This window comes from Chinchilla lanigera, unplaced genomic scaffold, assembly GCF_000276665.1.
Source record: "Chinchilla lanigera isolate Chin_1 unplaced genomic scaffold, ChiLan1.0 scaffold00100, whole genome shotgun sequence".
Classification (NCBI taxonomy): Eukaryota; Metazoa; Chordata; class Mammalia; order Rodentia; family Chinchillidae; genus Chinchilla; species Chinchilla lanigera.
This window is the reverse complement of record NW_004955501.1, coordinates 6,004,257-6,025,010: the sequence shown is the minus strand read 5'-3', so window position 1 is coordinate 6,025,010 and position 20,754 is coordinate 6,004,257. Positions and strand designations below refer to the sequence as shown.

The 20,754-nt window shown below is 36.1% G+C and overlaps 1 protein-coding gene across 1 annotated transcript in view; it reads left to right on the top strand.

The window, feature by feature from the left end:
• Dnajc13 (DnaJ (Hsp40) homolog, subfamily C, member 13) overlaps window positions 1-20,754 on the top strand; it is a gene marked incomplete in the record, with an annotated part of 131,018 nt that overhangs the window by 86,414 nt on the left and 23,850 nt on the right. Inside the window, 14 exon segments of the mRNA XM_005406836.2 lie at window positions 989-1,104; window positions 2,176-2,254; window positions 3,982-4,117; window positions 6,474-6,658; window positions 7,159-7,233; window positions 8,427-8,546; window positions 9,563-9,742; window positions 10,334-10,501; window positions 12,127-12,240; window positions 14,016-14,132; window positions 15,078-15,255; window positions 17,011-17,102; window positions 18,639-18,738; window positions 20,651-20,725. Of these exon segments, the coding sequence (XP_005406893.1) occupies window positions 989-1,104; window positions 2,176-2,254; window positions 3,982-4,117; window positions 6,474-6,658; window positions 7,159-7,233; window positions 8,427-8,546; window positions 9,563-9,742; window positions 10,334-10,501; window positions 12,127-12,240; window positions 14,016-14,132; window positions 15,078-15,255; window positions 17,011-17,102; window positions 18,639-18,738; window positions 20,651-20,725 (1,735 nt within the window).

Sequence of the window (20,754 nt, the reverse complement as noted above, 5' to 3'; positions counted from 1 at the left end):
AATTAGCATTTGTACCATAAATCACTGCCTCTTCAGTACTGCGAGCAAATTAAAACAAGTAGCCTTTGGTACTTGTTCAGTATCAACATGAGATACAATAGAAAACATATGGTATTTTAGTAAGATCTAGGTTCAAATCCAGCACCACCATTTATTTTTTATTTTTTGGGTTTTTTGTTTTGTTTTGTTTTTCTCCGGTACCGGGAACCGAACTCACGACCTTGCACTTGCCAGGCAGGCGCTTTTGCCGCTGAGCTAAATCCCCAGCCCAGCACCACCATTTATTGACTGGGAATCATGTAGCTATCTCTCTCAATCTTGGTGTGTACTTGAAATTTTATACAACAATTAAATTTGCTAGTCTGTAGTCATGAAATTAAATAGTAGATCTCTTTTCATTTGCTGACCGGCTTGTTTATTATCCTCTACATTTTTTGAGTGCCACCATACCAATTATTGTTAGGTTGCTTTTAAAAGCATACCATAATATACTGCTTTCTTTCTTATTACACTGTATCCTCTACTAATTCCATGATTTCTCTGCTTTCTGAGAGTTTCTTTAAAAAGTAAGGGTAGAGACACAAAATGTCAGAGAATAAAAAATAGAGGAAATATCTGGACATGGTGATACAAATCCGTAATTCTAGCTACTCGAGAGGATGAGGCAGGGTGATGGCAAGTTTGATCAGCCTGGGCAATTTAACAAGACCTTGTCTGAAAATTTAAAAAGGTAGGGATGTGGGTCCCCAGGACCACAAAAACAAAAATAAAGAGGGAAATAGCCTCGTAATAAATACCTTGCTACCTAACTATACAACAGTGTTAATAAAGTGTGTTTGCTATTTGTACTTCAGAAAGCTGTTACTTGGATAGCCTTGAAAATGCTCATTTAAATAAATACAGCACAAATATTTTATAACTTGAGAATTATATTCTGAAATAGTTTACCTTAGTAAATATAAATTTTAATACTCTTTTTTTTTTTAAGGTTAAGCTTCTGAAAGATACCCTTGATGCCTGGAAGAAGGAGGTAGAAAAGAAACCACCTACCATGTCAATAGATGATGCTTATGAAGTGCTTAATCTACCTCAAGGACAAGGACCGTGAGTTAATTTTCAGTATTATAGTATTAACTGTCTGCCCTGCCTTAAAATGTTAATATCAAAGATAATTTTTTTTTTTTTTGTCTTTTTGAGACAGGATTTCACTATGCAGTTCAGGCTGGTCTTGAACACACTTTGTAGCCCAGGCTGGCTTTGAACTCGCAGCAATCCTCCTGCGTCAGCCTCCCGAGTGCTAGGATTGCAGGCATGCGCCACCATGTCTGGCCGACAAAATTGTTTTAACGTTTTTGCCTTTTCTTTTGATTCACATGTCTGTGGGGAATAACATACAGAACTGTATTTATATGCCTTTCATGTATTACAGATTTATTAACCAAATTCCATTCTTCTGTTCTTGCTGGTAGAGTCATTGTTCTTTTTTATTGACATATTGTATGCAGAGTACCTTGTACTCTTGCCTCTGTTGCTTACTTTTCATGTTACTCTATTAATTGTTTCTCTCCTTCCTCCTGCAATTTGTGTCATGTATGAGGAAGAGTGTGCCTAGGTTACTAAATGATACGTTTGGAAAGAATGCAGATTTACTGTAGTCATGTATCGGTAAAGTTTTATAGTAGACTAGTTATATTAGATAAAAATGGTTTAAAAGGAATTTTCTCAAGTACAGATTAAACTTTTTGTACGTTTTTTTGAACATTGATATAGTGACTTAGAATTGTTGAGTTTGAATTGGTATTTTGAACATTTTGGGGAAAAGAGTTTTTTGAAAAGTTTTGGGGGTTTTTTTGGTACTCGGAATTGAACTTAGGCCTTTGCACTTGGCAGGCAGGCGCTTGTGCCACTGAGCCCACAAATAGGAGTTTTAAAAAAATTTCTTAGCTCTTCAAATCCCGAATACAGTTTTATAATTTAAAAGGAATAATAACCTTGAATGAAAAGGTTTGTGGATAATTCACCTATAAATATAACAAAAAATAATCTCTCTTAAATTTTAGGGAGTTTAATTTGTTGCCTAATGTATGATTACATATAAGTCCTCATATACGTAAGAATCTTAAAACAATGTTTTCTACCTTACTGTATTCATAAAACAATTTTTCTACTTAACAGGCATGATGAGAGCAAGATTAGGAAGGCTTACTTCAGACTTGCACAAAAATACCACCCTGATAAGAATCCAGAAGGGAGGGTATGTACTGCCTTTGAAATTAGGACTGTTGGGGTGACTGTCTTTTGCTCTTTTATTATTTAGAAGGAGAAATAATGCCACCTTCTGTGCCAGAATCTGTCTCATGATATATATTTAGTGTATGTTTAAATAGGCTTCTAGCCATATGCCCATGTTTTCTGTGGAAGCCCTCCTTCCTCAGTTCAGCAGAAGTCTGCCCTTATATGTACTATCACGGGAAAATCAATTCTCTATCCTTATCTACGAATTAACTCCAGTGGGCAATCCCAAGCATAGTTAAAAGGAGTAAGGGCAAGCTTAGATTCATAGATGACGCCCTTGCCATCCAGATTGCTTTGAGTATTTGTATCATTCTTTCCAATGACATCTAACTTCTTATCATTCTAAAAGAAATAGAAAATTTGGCTCAGATTTTAAACCATCTGTTGCCAGCATTTCCTGATCTCACTTTGTCCAATGAGAGTTTATTTTTTTTTTTATTTTTTTATTTTTTTTGGTTTTTCTCCGGTACCGGGAACTGAACTCACGACCTTGCGCTTGCCAGGCAGGCACTTTTGCCGCTGAGCTAAATCCCCAGCCCCCCAATGAGAGTTTATAAAAGGTAAAAACCATAGAAGAACCACTAGAACTAGGACTTAGAGTCTATTGCTAGAAACTTATACTAATTTCTACTGATGTCAGGTCAGTGGTTTTCATTGAAAACAGACACAGTGTGCCTGAATAGGAAGAAGTGACATTAGAAAAATGTCATTTTTTGGGCAAAACATTTTTTATCAAAAGCCTGGGTTTGCTGTGCTTTTTGAGCACCTCATAGCAGTTAAAATTCATCTGAAAGAAAACTCAAGAAAGGAAGAAATTTTTTAAGCGCTGTGTTATACTATCAAAGTAAACCAATGTGAAACCGACGCAAAAATCAGCATATAGATCCATGTGCGGCTTTAAGAGTAGACTTTGGAGTCAGACATGGGTGTAAGTCTTAATGCTGCTGCCAGTTGTGTTTCTAAGTAAGTTACTTAAAATCTCTGAGTTGCAGTATCCTCATGTACAAGGTGTTTACAAAGATGGTTTTCATATTAGATGGCTATTTTGACATTAACAAAATGAGACAATGGTAGTTTTAAATTTTTTTTGTTTTCTCTTTCAGTTTAGTTTTATTCTAGTTACTTTTTATACTTCTAATCCACTCACTTCATTGTGCCAGGGTTGTGTTTCTAACAAGCAAATTGTGCCACGTTACTTCTACTCCAAACTCTTACATGGCTTTCCAGTGCATTAAGGGTTAAAAAAAAAAATAATAGTGGCATTTAGCACAGTGCCTAGGATAGTGCTCAATAAACAGTAAGCTCTTACTGTAATTTTTCTGTGTTACCTCACACTGTCTGGTGTCTTTCAGTTCAATATGACATACTGACAAGGTACATCTGAAATTTTTGTTAGAAGAACTATTCATTAAACAGTAAATAGTACAGCTATTTGGAAAGAAATAGTTTTACACCAGCAGTTTACCAACTAGATTACAGTTGGAATGAATTGCTTAAATCAAAAAAAATTAACAACTACAGAAATTGTTGGTAAATTACCAACTAACTGTATTAAGTTGTGATATGAGATACTATGAATTAAAATTCAATTACTTTTGCTTATATACAGGATATGTTTGAAAAAGTAAAGCATATGTGATTTGAGATATTGTGAATTACAATTCAGTTATTTTTGCTTATATACAGGATATGTTTGAAAAAGTAAATAAAGCATATGAATTTTTATGTACCAAATCAACAAAAATAGTGGATGGGCCAGATCCAGAAAATATAATTTTAATTCTGAAAACACAGAGCATCCTCTTCAACCGCCATAAAGAAGGTAAGACATTTGTTAATTCACAGGCTTTAATTTACCTACCAGCTAAGCTTGACATGCTGCTGGTTTCTATAGTGGATCTTAATAGGTTTAGAATTATTATTGCAAAAGATTCTTGGAAGTACATTTTTTGAGACAGGAAAAGAGGAGTTTTCTAAAGGGAGGCCAAAATGTTGGTTTGCTTTATGCCTTCCCCTTCTTACCCATATTTTTTCAATATGTACATTTCCAACAAGATTTCATTAGTCACCTTTCCATTTCTTGGAGTTAAATGGTTAGTTTTTGTGTCTAACCAGTTAGCAGCAATCATACTAGATGAAATCTAAGGTAGTCAATGAATTTAAGAATCATGTAATGTTGTTAAATTATACATACTAATGTGACTATTCTAACTCCAAAAGCCTCAGATAGTCAAAAACATCAAGAATGTTTAGGTTTTAAAAAGCAGTAGAAAGTTTTTAGATGACCATATACTACTTCTCACATACCCCGTTTCCCATGGTGGCTCACAAGATCCTCCAGTCCTGTGGGACAGTTAGAAGGACACTGGTATTGATGAAATCGTGTGATTTCTGGGTAGCTTTCTCAGGCATTTTTACAAGGTCATTGTGGTAGCCCTAATAGTAGCAGCCCAGAAAGCCAGGAGAATCTTGAAAACATTTCATGCTTTGGAGATGGAGGAGTTGGAGATGGAGATTGGAGATGTGGGAGTTGAGACCCCTATGGTAAATGCCCATTGGCTTGGGAATAGAACTTGACATACAGCAGAAAGTGGGAAACCCATTTGCTACAGTGGGATGATGTTGGAGAAGGAAGAGAGGACAGTAGGGATCTGAGATAAACAAGTGTCAGGTAATTGAAAACACTGTTTGGCAGAGAGTGGTGGCACATGCTTGTAATCCCAGCACTTGGGCTACAAAGTGAGCTCAAGGCCAACCTGAACTGCATAGCAAGACCCTGTCTCAAAAAGAAAGAAAGAAAGAAAGAAAGAAAGCACTGTTTAAGTATTGTTGCATAAGGCAGCCTGAGAATTTGGCAGTTTGACCCTTAAGCAGAAGTGATTAATTTACTTTATTGTATAAGTTGAACAGAACACGTAGAAAATATTTTAATTCTGTGGCATTGACTACTAAGAACAAGTTTAGAAATCTTTTTCAAAATCCTTAATTACTTTTCAGTGGCTAATAGCTGTATTAATTATAGTGTACAGTTATGGTTTAGCACTGGTTTATCTGTTATCAAAGCTGTCTTCTATTCTTCACATGGAATTTATACTCTTTAGGTACTGGGGTGTGTTTCTTATCTGATAGGATTCATAATTCATTCTTTCCTTTTACCACATGTATGTATGTGTGTGTCAGAGGAGGAAAATTGGGACCAGTCTAAAAGGCTTTTTTTAAAATCCATTTTAGAAATGACTTTTCATTTAAGGTAAATTATTGGTCAGTCTCAAAAGGCAAAAGGCTTTCTGATTTCAAATGGAATTACAGAAGAACTTACAAAATACGGCCAGTTAATTTTTGTATTCATAATAGATTAGTTTTTAAACTAACAAAAATAATAAAAAAGTAATTTTGCACCTATATATGCTACCTTTAGCTTTTAGTTGGCTTATCAAAACATGGAATTAGCCAAATAGTTTCTTAACTTTCTGTTTTATAGTCCTAATAATAAATATTTTCAAAAGTTTATTTTAAAGGAGAAAATAGAAAGAAAAGTATATTTGTTATCCAAAAAGATGAGTACAGTATTCACTCTTATTTAAATAAGATACCTTCTTGAAAACTTTTTTCTTGTAAAATGATGTGTATCATGAACACTAATACAATTTCTGATGCATTTGCTGTATCTTGCGGTCATCAGGTGAAAAGTGACAAAGTCAGGTATGGTGGCACACACTTAGGAGCCCAGCACTCTGGGAGGCGCTGGCGGGAGGATTGCAAGTTCAAGCCCAGACTGGACAAAGTAGTGACTTAGAAAGACTGTCTCAGACAAGTGGCTGGGGCTGTAGCTCAGTGCAAAAGCACAGAGGTTCAGTCCTCTGTCATGAAATGAAAAGGGGAAAAAGCCACACACGTGGATAACAAAAAGTAGGTACTCTGCAAAAGATCAAAATCAATTATAGTTCATTACCAGAAAATATTTTTTAAAAATTGGAAACATTTTCGAGAAATGCACCAAATAAGTTTACTAAAAAGGAAAGATCCAAGGCGTTTCATACTGGGTTTAAGGTATTCTTCTTTTTTCAAACTGAAGTTATTTTTTTAAGGCTCCATAATTGAACATAGTTTCAAAATTCATCTAAAGCCATGGCATAATCTGTTTTTTTTTTCCTAACACTAATCTTGTATTGTTTCAGACTTACAGCCTTACAAATATGCAGGCTATCCCATGCTAATTAGGACTATAAAGATGGAAACTTCAGATGACCTCCTTTTCTCAAAAGAATCCCCGTTGTTGCCTGCGGCTGCGGAGTTAGCTTTCCACACGGTCAACTGCTCAGCTCTCAATGCGGAGGAGCTCAGGAGGGAGAATGGGATAGAGGTAAGAGAGATGACCTCTGGGCTTATCTTTATGCTAGCTTGGCTACCTTAAATGACACTCAGAGTACAGATGTAGTTGAGATAGTTTCCCCTTTAACTTACTCCAGCTGAGAATACAATATTCTCAGTATTCTAGATAAAACTAAAAGTAGGATTGGAGCTTAATTTTTGATACGAATTAGAGAACATTGGGTACAGAACACTAGGTTTTGGGAAGATTTTTTTAAAAAGGAACTTTTAGAAGTCTTTCATTTGTTTGTTTAATAAATATTAATTGAGCCAACATTTAGGTGTAAAATATCTTACATTAAAAGGGTATTTAAAAGAATTAAGGTTTTATATATATATATGCCAATTCCCCACGAGGAAAGGACTGCAAACATATACTAATTAAAAAAAATAAATAATAATTTTTAAAATGTTCGTTTATTCCTGCCAGAAAATGTCTTTCAGGCTTCTGCTTCAAAATAGAAAGCTCACTGCTGACCTCTTTCCCTGCAGGTATTACAGGAGGCATTTAGTCGCTGCGTGGCCGTCTTGAATCGCTCTAGTAAACCAAGCGATATGTCAGTACAGGTGAGGCTAAAATGTATGGCTCCCTGACATTTACACTCGTGGCTCAGTCTTTACATGTATGAGAAGCAGCTGGAGAACTCATTAAATGATGGGTTACTTAGCTTCTGTCTTTGCTGTACTCTGAGTTCCTAATTGAGCGATTCTGGCATGAGATCTGTGAATCTGCTGTTCTGATAAGTCTCTGGGCGAAGCTGTGTACAGGTCTGTGTGTCACACTTCAGGCATCACTTGTGATGTGTTACCTTCAGTGCGTTGTTAAAGTAGAGAGTAGTACAGTATACTGAACCCTTGGGTCTCTATACCAGCTACAGACATTTGTCATGTTGTCACTCTTCACATATCTTCCACCCACTTCTGTAATTTTCTTCTCTACCTCCTTCCTACGTATGTCATATTTTTATTGACAATTTTTAAAGGTTATAATAGGTGAATTCTTTGATAGAAAATTTATCATGAATTTATTAAGATTGGAGAGCATGTCTTAAGTAGTCCTTATATAGCCAGCAAAATTTAGAATATAAAAGTTTTACTGTATTTTTAGTTTTACAGTACTCAGAAACACTGGCTTTGAGTGTCATCCGGTTGTGAAATCCATTATATAAATATTGCAATATTCTGCCACATGAAAAAGCTGGAGGAAAGATACCTTCATCTAGAGGCCAGCAAACTTTTAAATGAAGAACTTGATGATGAAATATTTGAGGCTGTCAGCCTTTTGGTGTTTTTTGTTTGTTTTTTATACATGCTCTCACTATGTAAATCACGCTGGCCTTGAATTCACTATGTAGCCCAGGCCATCCTCAAACTCATGCTCAGCTTCCTGAGTGCTGGGATTATAGGCATGCACCACCACACCTGGCTTGTCAGGCTTTTAGACAGTCCTTTATATATTCTTTTGTTTCATGTCACATATCTTTAAAAATATAACAGCCATTCTTGGCTTATTGTTGATACAAAAAGCAGATCGTGGTTGCTTACTTCCATGGGCTGTAGTGGCCATGGTTTGCCAGTCTGTTAGAACTCTTACTGAGAAAGACTAGTGACATAGTAGAAACCTTCTGTTTAATTTTGGAGCATTATATATGCCATCAAGCATTATCCAAAATTTTTTGGTGATTGGATCTCTGCTGTGTGTTATGTGAAGAATGCATATGTGACTCTTGTCTTTTGCCCATCTGTTGTGCTGCCTGCAGGTGTGTGGGCACATAAGTAAGTGCTACAGTGTGGCCGCTCAGTTTGAAGAGTGCCGAGAGAAGATCACAGAAATGCCTGGCATCATCAAGGACCTCTGTCGAGTGCTCTACTTTGGCAAGGTGGAGTTGATGGTCATATTTCTTAATGCAGTTAGCAATGGTTTCCTTGTCAAGTAGCCAGATTATTTTCCCAAAATTATTTGGAAGTAAACTGCTTGGATCTCAAAGCATTTTTCACAGAAACTATGCTGCAGGTGAAGGCTTTGCTCCTAGGCTGGCCAGGAAAAGTCACTAGCACGGCATATCTAAAGGAATTTGTTCTTGTCTAATTTCTAAGCAAGAGAGGCAGAGAGAAAATAAAAAAGGCTAGACTAAGTCAATCTAGTGAAAGTCCAGATGAAACCTAAACTTGGAGTTCCGTCTCTACTTGGTGAGAAAGGCTTTAGAGATCTCAGAACATATTGTTACCCCCCAGTCCACAACTGCTAAGGGAAGAACTGTGTGACTGGAAAGAGAGATATTTTAGGGAACTGGACAGGGTATTTGATCGTGGTCTAAGGTGTCCTGAAGTAAGGAACCTGATGAAATACGTCCTCATCCACTTGATAGCCTCAGTGTGTAGGAAGGATACACATTCTGGTGTGATGAAGTTAAACCCTTTCACAGTTGCACAAAAGGGACACACATAATATCACTGGAACATGAGTCACTATTGACACCTTATTGCTATTTTTAAACGTTAAAAACCCTAGAAATCAGGAAAGCAGTATTTCCACATTTGTGGACATTAGCCTCAAAAATACTAATTTGGTATCCTTTATTTTAGGCCTTTTTTTTTTTTTCCTTTTTCACACAGGGTCCCACTATGTGTAGTATAAGCTTGCCTAGAACTCTTGGCAGTCCTCTTGCTTCAGCTTTCCAAGGGCTGGGGTTACAGGCGTGTACCACCATGCTCAGCCTTTACTTTAGGCTTTAAGGGCTATAGGACTTAGATTTAAATTGGAATTGAAAATGTAAAGGGAGATACATTAAATATTTTGCAAAGTAAGATAGCTTGATATACATTCACAACTAATTTCTCTTGGGATCATTTTTTTAACCTGTAAATTAATTACGTTTTTTTTTTTTTTCCTCAGGGCATTCCACGGGTAGCTGCCCTTGGAGTAGAGTGTGTCAGTTCTTTTGCTGTGGATTTCTGGCTGCAGACACACCTATTTCAGGCTGGAGTTTTGTGGCATTTGCTTGGTTATCTGTTTAATTATGACTACACACTAGAAGAGAGTGGCATTCAGAAAAGTGAGGAAACAAACCAGCAGGTAATTGGCAAATCACTTTAGTACTGAATTTGAACCGAAACCCAGTTAGGTTGCTGCTAATTAATGGGAAGTGAAACTTCAACTGTCCAGAACCCATAGAGGATAGCTATTTTTCATGATAGCTAACACGGGCTTAAAAAAATAAAAAGATAGTAACTAAGTTTATTCAAGGCAAGGGAACTTTCAATAGCATGTACTGGACATAATTTAATATTTCCTTAATTATTCAGTCAACTTTATGAGGGCTAGCTTTCACATACAATTGAGTATTTACCTGACTTTTATAGAGATTCTTTTGTCTTGCTTTTCGTTGCTCTATGTTGTCTGCGTGCACCACTAGCAGGCAGCCTACCTGTCCCCTGCTCACCATGCTACTTCTGACTGTGATAATGTAAGACATCACATAGATTTAATGGCTTTTCCTTTAAATAAAAAAGACTAAATGTATAAGCTTTCTGATAGCAGTTTGGGGCTCTTGTACCTTTCTTTCCTTTCTTAAAAATATCCCATATAGTTTTGGTTCCATAAAGTTATTGCATTATCTATGTAAGATAACAAATCTACTTTAATGTCTCAATTTTTTTATAATAGGAAGTGGCTAACAGCCTTGCCAAACTAAGTGTCCATGCTCTAAGTCGCCTTGGAGGGTATTTGTCTGAAGATCAAGCCACCCCAGAAAACCCAACTGTAAGGAAAAGTTTAGCTGGCATGCTGACACCATATGTTACTAGAAAACTTGCTGTGGTTAGTGCTACTGAGGTATGTACTACAGGAGTTTTTTTTTCGATAGTGCAGGAGCCTCTAAATAGTAAAACACAACACTCTAGGAAACCTGAACACTGAAAGTATCGCTTGTTATTTCAGTCAAGAAATTCAGTTTAATTGTAAGTCTGTGCTTCAAACATCTCTTCAAATTTAGCTTTCTCCTCAAGGGTTAATTGACCTCATGTTTTTCAGCTCTGGAGCCCACTGTAAGTTTTAAAAAAATAAGTGTCCTGGGAATGATGTTTCACAATGGACAAAGTACTACAAGTCATAGGACTGAGCCTGGTTCTGTTTTCTCCTTTTTCTTCTCTTTCTTTACTTTTCTTTCCCCTCCCCTCTTCCTCCCCCTCCCCGTTCCTTCTCTCTCTCTCCCCCTTTCCTTCCCCCTCCTCCTCCTCCCCTTTCTTTTCCCCTTTAAGTCATTTTTCTTATCTAGTCTTTCACCATTTGAAAAAAGGATTGGATGGCCTTGTGTAAGATGGAAGCTCTATCCTCCTTCTCTCCTAGTTTATGGTTCTCAAATGTAAAATATAAAAGAATTTCACAGAGTCTGTGTTTACACTTAAGATTCTGGAGTCCTAAACAAAGGCGAGGCTTATTAGATGGTAAGCAGTCATCATCTGTGCCTCAGAACTCCTTAGTGCAGCCTTGAATCGCATTTTGGCCAGGAAAACCTGAGCCATCTTTCTCTCTATAAATTTTATTTTCCTTTTGTTTTTTGTTTTTTTTCTGGTACCAGGAATCGAACTCACAACCTCATACTTGCCAGGCAGGTGCTGTGCCGCTGAGCTAAATCCCCAGCCCCTGTATTTTCGTTTATAGGGATATGTTTCATAAAGATTGAGATTTTGTTTTCAAATTTTAAGTATATCTATACAATATGTATATAGTCAAAGTATGGTGTAATTTTTAACAAGTATTTACTGAGTGCTTATTACAAGAAATACTGAATTTTCACATTGGCAGACCAAATGCTAAGGATTATGAAATCAAACTCAAATTGTACTTTTTTTTTTTTTGAGGATACAGAAATACTGTATTATGATACAGCTCCTGTAAAGTTAAGTAGTGTTTACAAAATAAAAATGGTCAGATACATCCATGGGCATTTAGCTTGTCACACAAATGAAAATATTTTGACAAGAGTTACACTTCACTTGTAATGAACACTTGATCCCAAACTCCGTAAGACAAAAAAGTACCTCAGTCTGAACCTTAAGTCACGTGTGGGAAGGTGCTCAGTTCTGAGGGCTGTATCTGGTGGATGGTGGCCATGCTGGGTCCTGGGTGCTAGAGTCCTCTCAGACCTAAGACCCTGCAGAGCCTGTGCATGTGATCTGCCGGGTTCCTAAATTTCTACTGTGTATGATTTTCTCAGACTCAATTTTTAATCCAGTTTCACCACTTACTAGTTGCAAAATAGTTTGCTACAGCTTTGCTTTTCTCAAATACAAAATGGATGGTGTCAGCAAACTTGTTAGCATTATTAAGATACTTATGGGAATCCACTATACTTAAGGTACCTGTTATAGTGCTTGGCATACAGTAAATATTTGAAATAAATGACCACTTTTGTCATTTTTTTTAATGTTACAATATAGTACTGTTCTGTTTCCTAGATTTTGAAGATGCTTAACAGCAACACAGAGAACCCCTACTTAATATGGAACAATTCTACGAGAGCAGAACTACTTGAATTTCTTGAGTCACAGCAAGAAAACATGATTAAAAAAGTATGTTACTGTTTTACAAATTTCTTAGGTTACTTACTCTGATGGACTGTCTGGAAATGTACTAATGAAACAGAAGTTCATTATTTATGAATTTCATGATAAGTCAACAGCTTTTGACTACCTGCTGGCCCATTTAAGAACAGTGTACCATTTAAAGAATTTTTTTTATTGGTACATGTTTGAAGTACATAATGATTACCTTCATCATGGGGAGTTGGTACATGTACTTAACACATCTTACATCATTTTACATCCCTATTCCTCCTCTCCCTCCCTTTGCAGTATCTCATAGAACAGCATACAATGCTACAAAACTACACATTAGGATTTTTTGGTTGTTATTACTTACATAAGAGTATCTTCTATTGCAATCAATTTTTCTACCAAGAACCCTCATTTTAATTGTTCCCTTGAATCTCCAGTAAATCAAAGTTGTTTTCCAGTACCAAAATTAAAAATTTCTCCTCTTCTGCCGAAAAAACTGTTAGGCCAGGGGGTGCGGTGGGGAAATAGGAGATGAAAGGAAGGTCTGGATAACCTATTCGCTGTATGGTTGGCTCTGTGGTTAAGTATTGTAGTTGGAGGACAGTGCCGTTTATAGCTTTAAAATTTGCCGGAGTTACTGCAGTTACATACTGAATTATTCACAATTGTTTTTTAACCATAAAGAAATCTGTAGAGAAAATTTATTAATTACAGACCTAGAGAGAACAAGCTTTACATTTGTATGTATCTGTTCTTTACTAGTTAGTAACACCTCTTTCTTTAGCACTTCACAGTTTATATTTTTTTACATGTTATTTTATATAATCTAAATTCCTTATGAATGCAGTTAAATCTTCATGGGAATTATTTTTCTCCTGTTCTCTTTTCTTTCTCTTTTTCCTTAAATGGGAAGAGTTCTTCATTTTTTTCAGGTGATATCCTACTACTGTCTTTTTATTCAGAGATCTATTTTCTAACTTTCATCAGCTGTTTTTTTGAGACAGGATTTGGCTATATGGTTCAGGCTGGGCTTGAACTCACTTTGTATCCCAGGCTGGCCTTAAACTCATGGCACTCCTTCTGCCTCAGCCTCCCGAGTGCTGGGATTATTATTAGCATATTTTTAAAAACCCAGTTCAGATGGGCTCACTGCTCAGCTGTACCCACCTGTGACTTAATAGGACAGATGTGTACTGAGTGGAGTGAGAAGCGTAAAGGGTGGAAATCAGTCAGACCCTGACTTAAGACATTCTGTTGGCTTACCTCTGTGATCTCTTAGAGTTTTAAAATGAGCCATAATGTAGTAAAGTATTATAACTGTATATTTGTTCCAGAGTCATGCTCCTGTGTGTACATGCTAGCACTGCATTGTATACTGTGTCCTATACCCCTCCACAGTTACTTACCTAGTAAGATACTAGCTTTATCTCTAGAAAGTGGCAGAAGAAGAGAAATTTTTAATTTTGTTACTGGAAAACAGCTTTGATTTACTGGAGATTCAGTGAACAATTAAAATAAGGGTTCTTGGTAGGTTTATAGACTTGACATTAATGACTCTTATTTATTTGTTTAAACATTTTTAATAGTTTTTTGGGGGGGTAAGGGGATGTTGAGACAGGGTCTGGCTTTGTATTGCAGGCTGGCCTTAAACTTATTATGTAGTTTAGGCTTCCCTCAAACTCAAGGTGATTCTCCTGCCTCAGCCTCCTCAGTTCTGGGATTATAGGTGTGTGCCCACATCCAGCAGACACTTATTTACTTGTAACAGTCTATTTTCATTTTTCAAAAAGGGGGATTGTGACAAAACCTATGGATCAGAATTTGTCTACAGTGATCATGCCAAAGAACTTATTGTGGGAGAGATTTTTGTTAGGGTGTATAATGAAGTCCCTACTTTCCAACTAGAGGTAAGTTTTTAATTTTCTCTAATGCCTTTGATTTTTTGCTACTAGTTTATGTGCATTGTATATATTGAAATAATCATTCTTTGCCAAATGCTTTATAAGTTAACTTGGATAAGCATGTGATGGTTTGACCATTGATAGCTTATGATCCTCATAATTGTTTAAGATTTGAGTTGGTGAAGTTCGTGAAAGAAGTTACCTTTTGCCTCTTAACTGTTCCTTGTATTTTATGTATAATGCTCTCCCATTGTGCTCTGTACACAACTTCAGCTCCCTCAATATTCTGCATCATGTGGAATATCAACCACCAGACAGAAGGCTTTCTCTGGCCAGTTATTCGAAAAGAAAAAAAAAGAATACAGGTTGAAAACAAAAGAGGGTTTTGTTTTTTTTGTTTTTTTTTTGTAGAAGATGACAGGAATTTGATCAGATAATCTCGTGTAATAATTCCTAATTTCTTCCAGAAACAAATGAGGCATTTTTGTTATTGTTTTAGTTGTTTTCTTTTTTCCCATAATGCTTGGGAATGATGTATAAACACCTCCCCTTCCTGGTGAGTGGCAAAGAGGATGTGGTGGTTGACTGCTTTAGAAAGAGTTTGCTGTTAGGGAAAAAAAAAATTAGTAAGTTGTAGTGTATATCACTTATCACAGAAAAAAGCATATAAACAGCTATTAAACAGAAAGAGTGATTTATGAAATCCCTTTGAGAACAGTCCTTTGAGTTTATATTCTATATGCAGAATTTTTTATTATAAAAACATTTTAATGCAATAGGGTTTTCTTTTGTCCCCCTTCCCTTAATGCATAGGTGTACTTACGTGTCTGTATAATATAATCATGCTTATTCACTTTCATAGTTCGAAGTTCTTTCTTTGGCTATAAAGTCTTTTTAGTAGGTAATTCTTGAGTAGATAAGTGCTTTTAAACATTTATCTACTTGACTTAGGTTCCAAAAGTATTTGCTGCAAGTCTGTTGGACTTCATAGGCTCTCAGGCCCAGTACTTGCACACATTCATGGCCATCACACACGCTGCGAAAGTGGAGTCAGAGCAGCACGGAGACCGCTTGCCAAGAGTAGAAATGGCTTTGGAAGCTCTGAGAAATGTCATAAAATACAATCCAGGTAATCAGTAAGACCCTTACAACAGAAGAGCCCTAAAAATTCCAGTTCTCCATATTACCGTGGAAACTCAGGAGAAATTATATTTGTCTATAGTATCACACTTGCTGTAATATTAAAGGGGGAACTGACCACATAGTATTTCTCACATAAATAATAGGGTGGGAGATAGACCCAGGTACTATTTTTAAAAGAATTTATAACTTTGAAAGTTAATCTGAATCAATTAAAAGGGCAGAATAATTTGACACAGAATTTCACACTGATGACATAAATTGACATATCAGGTATAACTGCTTGAATTGGATTTATTTATTAGGTTACCTATTTTTTGCCTCTTCTCTAATCCCTGGCACAGTGCTGTGCACCTAGGTTTGTGGTAGTGAACCTATGGCACACGTGCCACAGGTGGCTGTTACCATTGAAAGCTCTAAAAGGTTCGCCATCACTGATACAGGAACTGTACTCCTGCTTTTGAAAAATTACCTGAAGTTTTTCGTGTTTGCATTAAAATTGAAACAGTAGAGAGTAGTAAGTATTTTTAAGAAGACTTTTCCAAAAACATTCTCTCTTGCATGGCACTAGGGAGATGGAGGAGTAAAGTTCTGAAAGCTTCTTCTAATTTTGATGAGTTTAATGTGTTAACAAATACAGAATGTAAAACAATAGAACTGACATTAAAATTACTTGAAAACTCTGTCTTTTTAAATGACACTGAACATTGTATGTCACATTTATTTACTCTGAAAAATACATATTAAAATACTGTTAAAATCTGTCTTTGATTAGTGCCCCAAAATTATTCAAATGAAAAAACAATAATGCTGGAAAATTACTCATGTAGTTTACGTTGGAATGTTACTAAACGTATGTCTTAAAAGTTTGGAGTTGGCGTAGAATGTTATTGGTTGTACATCAGGTACAAAAAAACTGTAGCAAAGCAGAAACTTTGATTTGGAACTTGTAAAAATTGAAGAGGGAGCTCATATATTAGGATTATGTAATTTAGAAGTTTGGTTTGGGTGTCATTGTTACATTTATGACAATTCTTATGAATTACATGGCTTGAAAGTGATCTTAAGAACAGCATACTTGCAGAATATTTTTATACTTTAAATTGAAGTAGTCATAGTACTGAAGACTACAAATTATGCTGTATGTTTTAGAGCCATATGACAAAAGGAAGTACACACTGAATAAAACCTGACTATTGAATGTTTTTACTTTATTAACAACAAAATGGTAAGGGATTAGGACCTAACATGGGTAGGAATGGAAATACCATTTCATTTCATGCATTTTCACAAGAGGTCCTTTGTATGTCCATATCAGTTTGTAATGTTGTCAAGTGACAGAGTTCCAAATCAGTCTTACTTTAAAAAGCCAAATGATGTCAAACTCTTCCCAAAATATAATTAAGTTGAAGGGGGTGGCACTAAGGTTTAACGATAAGTAAAATTACTACTTTGCGTTTTAAATTTTTGAACTATATTTGGATTGTTTACTTGAAAAGTCCTGACTTTTTAGCCTGCATGTTAGAGGGATGGAAATGAAAACAAAATAAATCTGAGAAACTCCAATGTTTTACTTTTTTGCCTGTTAAGATTTAGTTCTGCCTAAAGATACTCCATGTCATAAGTGTTTAGAATGGGTTATCAAAAATTGATAATTGATAATAAATAACAGTATCTATTACTTTTATAAAGACTGGTAATTTAGATTATCTCTTGAAAGTAAAATAGCCGTTTTGTTTCCTAGGCTCTGAAAGTGAATGCATTGGTCACTTTAAGTTAATATTTTCTCTTCTCCGAGTCCATGGAGCTGGTCAAGTGCAACAGTTGGCTTTAGAGGTAAAAGTATTTTGTACCAAGACATACTAAGGTTTTTACTACTTACTCTACATGGTTTGAGCCTTTATTAATCATTATTAGAAGTTGAATGCAAGTATTCATAGTTTATTTCACCAAGGAAGCCAGATTAATAGTTTTTATTTTACCAAGAAAGCCAGATTAATAGTTTTTTTTTTTTTTAATTGAATTAACATAATTTGGAAAAGCAAATGTTGCATAGTGTCTTTCAAAGTGATTCCTTGTGTGGTCACTATCTGTCTTGCATCAGGGCTTGGGGTACATTGTATAACACCGTTGTGTGAGTTAAGGAGTAGGCTTCCTGGGGAAGCTTCAGAGATACAGATCAGCAAGACAAGAAGACATGTTGAGGCCAAGGCACTCTACTGGCTGTGCACTGTGGGCTTACATTCCAGAGGACTGATGCTACCCTCACCCTTCAGTCTCTCCCTCCCTTTCTAAAGGTGTAGTATAGGAGCAAGCTTTTTGGTGAGAGACACCTCGGTGTGCTGCTATTTGTAGGAGTTTCCTAGGAAAGCCAGCTGCCCAGACCTGCTGGGTCTTAAGGGTGCAAGGGAAGTTGAAGGCTCCATAGGACACAGTCTGGGTGCAGCTTTTTCTCTAACAGAAACAAGGAGTTCCGAGTCACAGGTGGCTCGTTTTCTAGACAACCCAAAGTGATCACTCATGGTCATTTTTCATATAATCTTGCTCATTGTAACAGAGTCTGTTACGAAGCGTATCACTTCAGTAGTGGGTACAGGAATGACTTATGAGGATTTCTGTAGTGTGCCCTTAGATTGCCTTTTGGCTTAAAACACATTTTTAATAAAATAGTAATAAACTGGTCAGAAAGCTTAACAAGCATGTACTTTTAATTTAAAAAAAAGAAAGAACACATGCTTCCCTGGTTAATTCCTTTAAGTATCTTCTAACTTTTATGTGTTTTAGTTGTTTTTTTTTCTTTTGGTACTGGGAATCAAACTCAGGACCTTGTGCTTGCTAGGTAGGCACTTGTGCCACTGAGCTATATCCCCAGCCCCTTCTAACTTTTAAAATAATAAATCTAGAAAACATCTGAGATGCTGAATATGGTTTATTAAGTAACACTGATCTTCAGATGTGTATTTTAAAAGCTTGACTTGAGACGTTATCCTCTTTAAAAGAAAAACACACTTCTTTATAATGGAAAGATAGATTCAATCCATTCTTCTGGGTGCTAAAGACATGTACTTTCTTCCTGTAAAAACAAAAGAAAATTCCGGTAATGAGAACCATTAGCTTCTCACCTCCCTATCCCAAATTGGTGGTTGGAAATAGCGCTGGAACATGTGCTGGGACAAGACTGAAGGTTTCTTATAAGCCTGAAGGTATTACTTCTTAAAAGATCAGAGCTGATCTTTCAAAATTACACTGTTATCTAAAAATTAAATATTTTATCCTCCATATGTTTTTCTCACTTTGGAAAAGTCTGTATTAACTTGATTAAGATCTAAAATTATTTTCAAAACTTTTACCATCTCGTTGCTTAATTTTCAGGTTGTGAATATAGTGACATCTAATCAAGACTGTGTGAACAATATTGCAGAATCAATGGTTTTGTCCAGCTTATTGGCCCTTCTGCATTCATTGCCATCAAGTAGGTATAATCACAGATGGAATTTTGGAAAGTAAAGCATGAACAGTCCATGAAGGGAGCTGTCACATAGTTGATGTAAAGCCTTAGACAAATGTCATCCATGTTTACTTTTGGAATATTTAAAGCAGTATTCTTTGCACTAGATTTGTCTTTATTTTATGTCTTAATTATATTTTATATCAGCTAATAAAATGACCTTACATTTCCCTTATGAAAGTGGAAACTCGAGGGTGAGGAAAGTCTTAACAGCAAAGGGATGGTAAGTGGGATTTTCAGTTTATTGAGTATAATAATCTACACGTGAATAATTGAAAGTTATAATTTATTTTAAAAACATAGTTGTACTTAGATGCTAGAAAATATAAAAGCTTACCTGTTATTCCATTTATAATTCAATCCTGTGTACTTCGTCTTTTACTGATTTGATACTGATAAGATACCCTTACCACCAAGATGATTAAAAAACACAGGAGCCTGATTTCTTAAATTTAGCTTGCACTGATGAAGGTTCTTCAGAAGCTGTATGATTATCTAGTGTAATAGATTGTTGCACTAGAACCAGCCTTGAGATTGTTCTTCAAACGCAAAATTATTGAGTTGGTCAGGCAGTCACAGTATAACTCTGCCTTAACCGCTAACCACTAAAGTATATTGCTCAATCAACTTTGCTAAACTCTTGGGTGCCATGTGTCATTTCATCTCCTTGAAAGTAGGACCCTGTGCTCATTCAGCTTCCCGGTGCAAGGTACCAGGAAGACCATTTCTTTATGTGCAGAAAATTTAGTGGAATTGAATTTCATTGAGAAATTTTTTCTCATGAATAAATGATGTTTTTTAAATAGCACTATAAAATAGCAACTGTGAAGTCATTTGTAGATTATTTTTATCATACCTATAAACATAGTTTTTCTTTTTTATTGGTTTTCAGTAATTTTGTGATACTTTACACAGTGCAAAACTAAACGGGTTAAAATAAAAAATGTTACAGGAATCATGGTTTAAAAGTGGAAGTCTGTACCTCACTTGCATAGTATAATCATTATTTTAATTTTACAAGTGAAATAGCTGACATCTAGATATTTTACTTTTTTTTTTGGTCTTTTTGAGACAGAGTCTCACTATGCAGTTCAGGTTGGTCTTGAACTCACTTTGTACCCCAAGCTGGCCTCAAATTCACAATGATCTTCCTGCCTCAACCTCCCGTGTGCTGGGATTACAGTCATGCACCACTACACTTGACTGTTTTTTTTTTTTTTGGTCTTTTTGCGACAGTGTCTCAATATCTAGATATTTCAGCCTATTATTTATAATTTAAACTAAGTTTTCGGTCTTACATTGTTTGCTAAAGGGACATTGTTGTTGTTTTAGTCTTAGCCCAGTACTTTGCAGCCTCTGTCATCTTTGCCAGTTCTTTATTCCTTTGGGCTTCTGTTATTCTCATTTGACCCTGTAAGTGCAAAGTCCAGTAGTCCAGATATTATTTGGCAGTGACTGGGTGAGATGTGCACCGGCTGTGGTGTTATGTCCTTAATTGCTATTCCTTCCTTGTCTGAGTCCACACTCATAACCTGGTAAAAATCATAGATGCCTAATGGATGCCTTCTGGATGTTAGGAAGGAAGGCAAGTCTGAATGTATAATAAGCAGTGAAGTAGGAAGATGCGATGGCGTTGTGGGTATGAGTTGGGCTATCCCACTCACCAGCTGTGAAACCTTGGTCTGGGTGAATTACACCTGGGCTTCTTCACCCATAATACAGTCATAATAATAGTGCTTGCTGTGCTAGTTATTGTGAAGATTAAATGTGATACCCTATATAGGACATCTGGGTAAGAGCTTGGCTCAGAGTTGATGCCCAGTAAGTGTAGGTTAATGCATTGATGTATTCCTTGCAATGTTTTTTTACTCTTCAGGTCGGCAGCTTGTTCTGGAAACGCTTTATGCTTTGGCATCAAGTACAAAAATAATTAAAGAGGCAATGGCAAAGGGTAATGTATCCAGTCATGTTCAATATGGT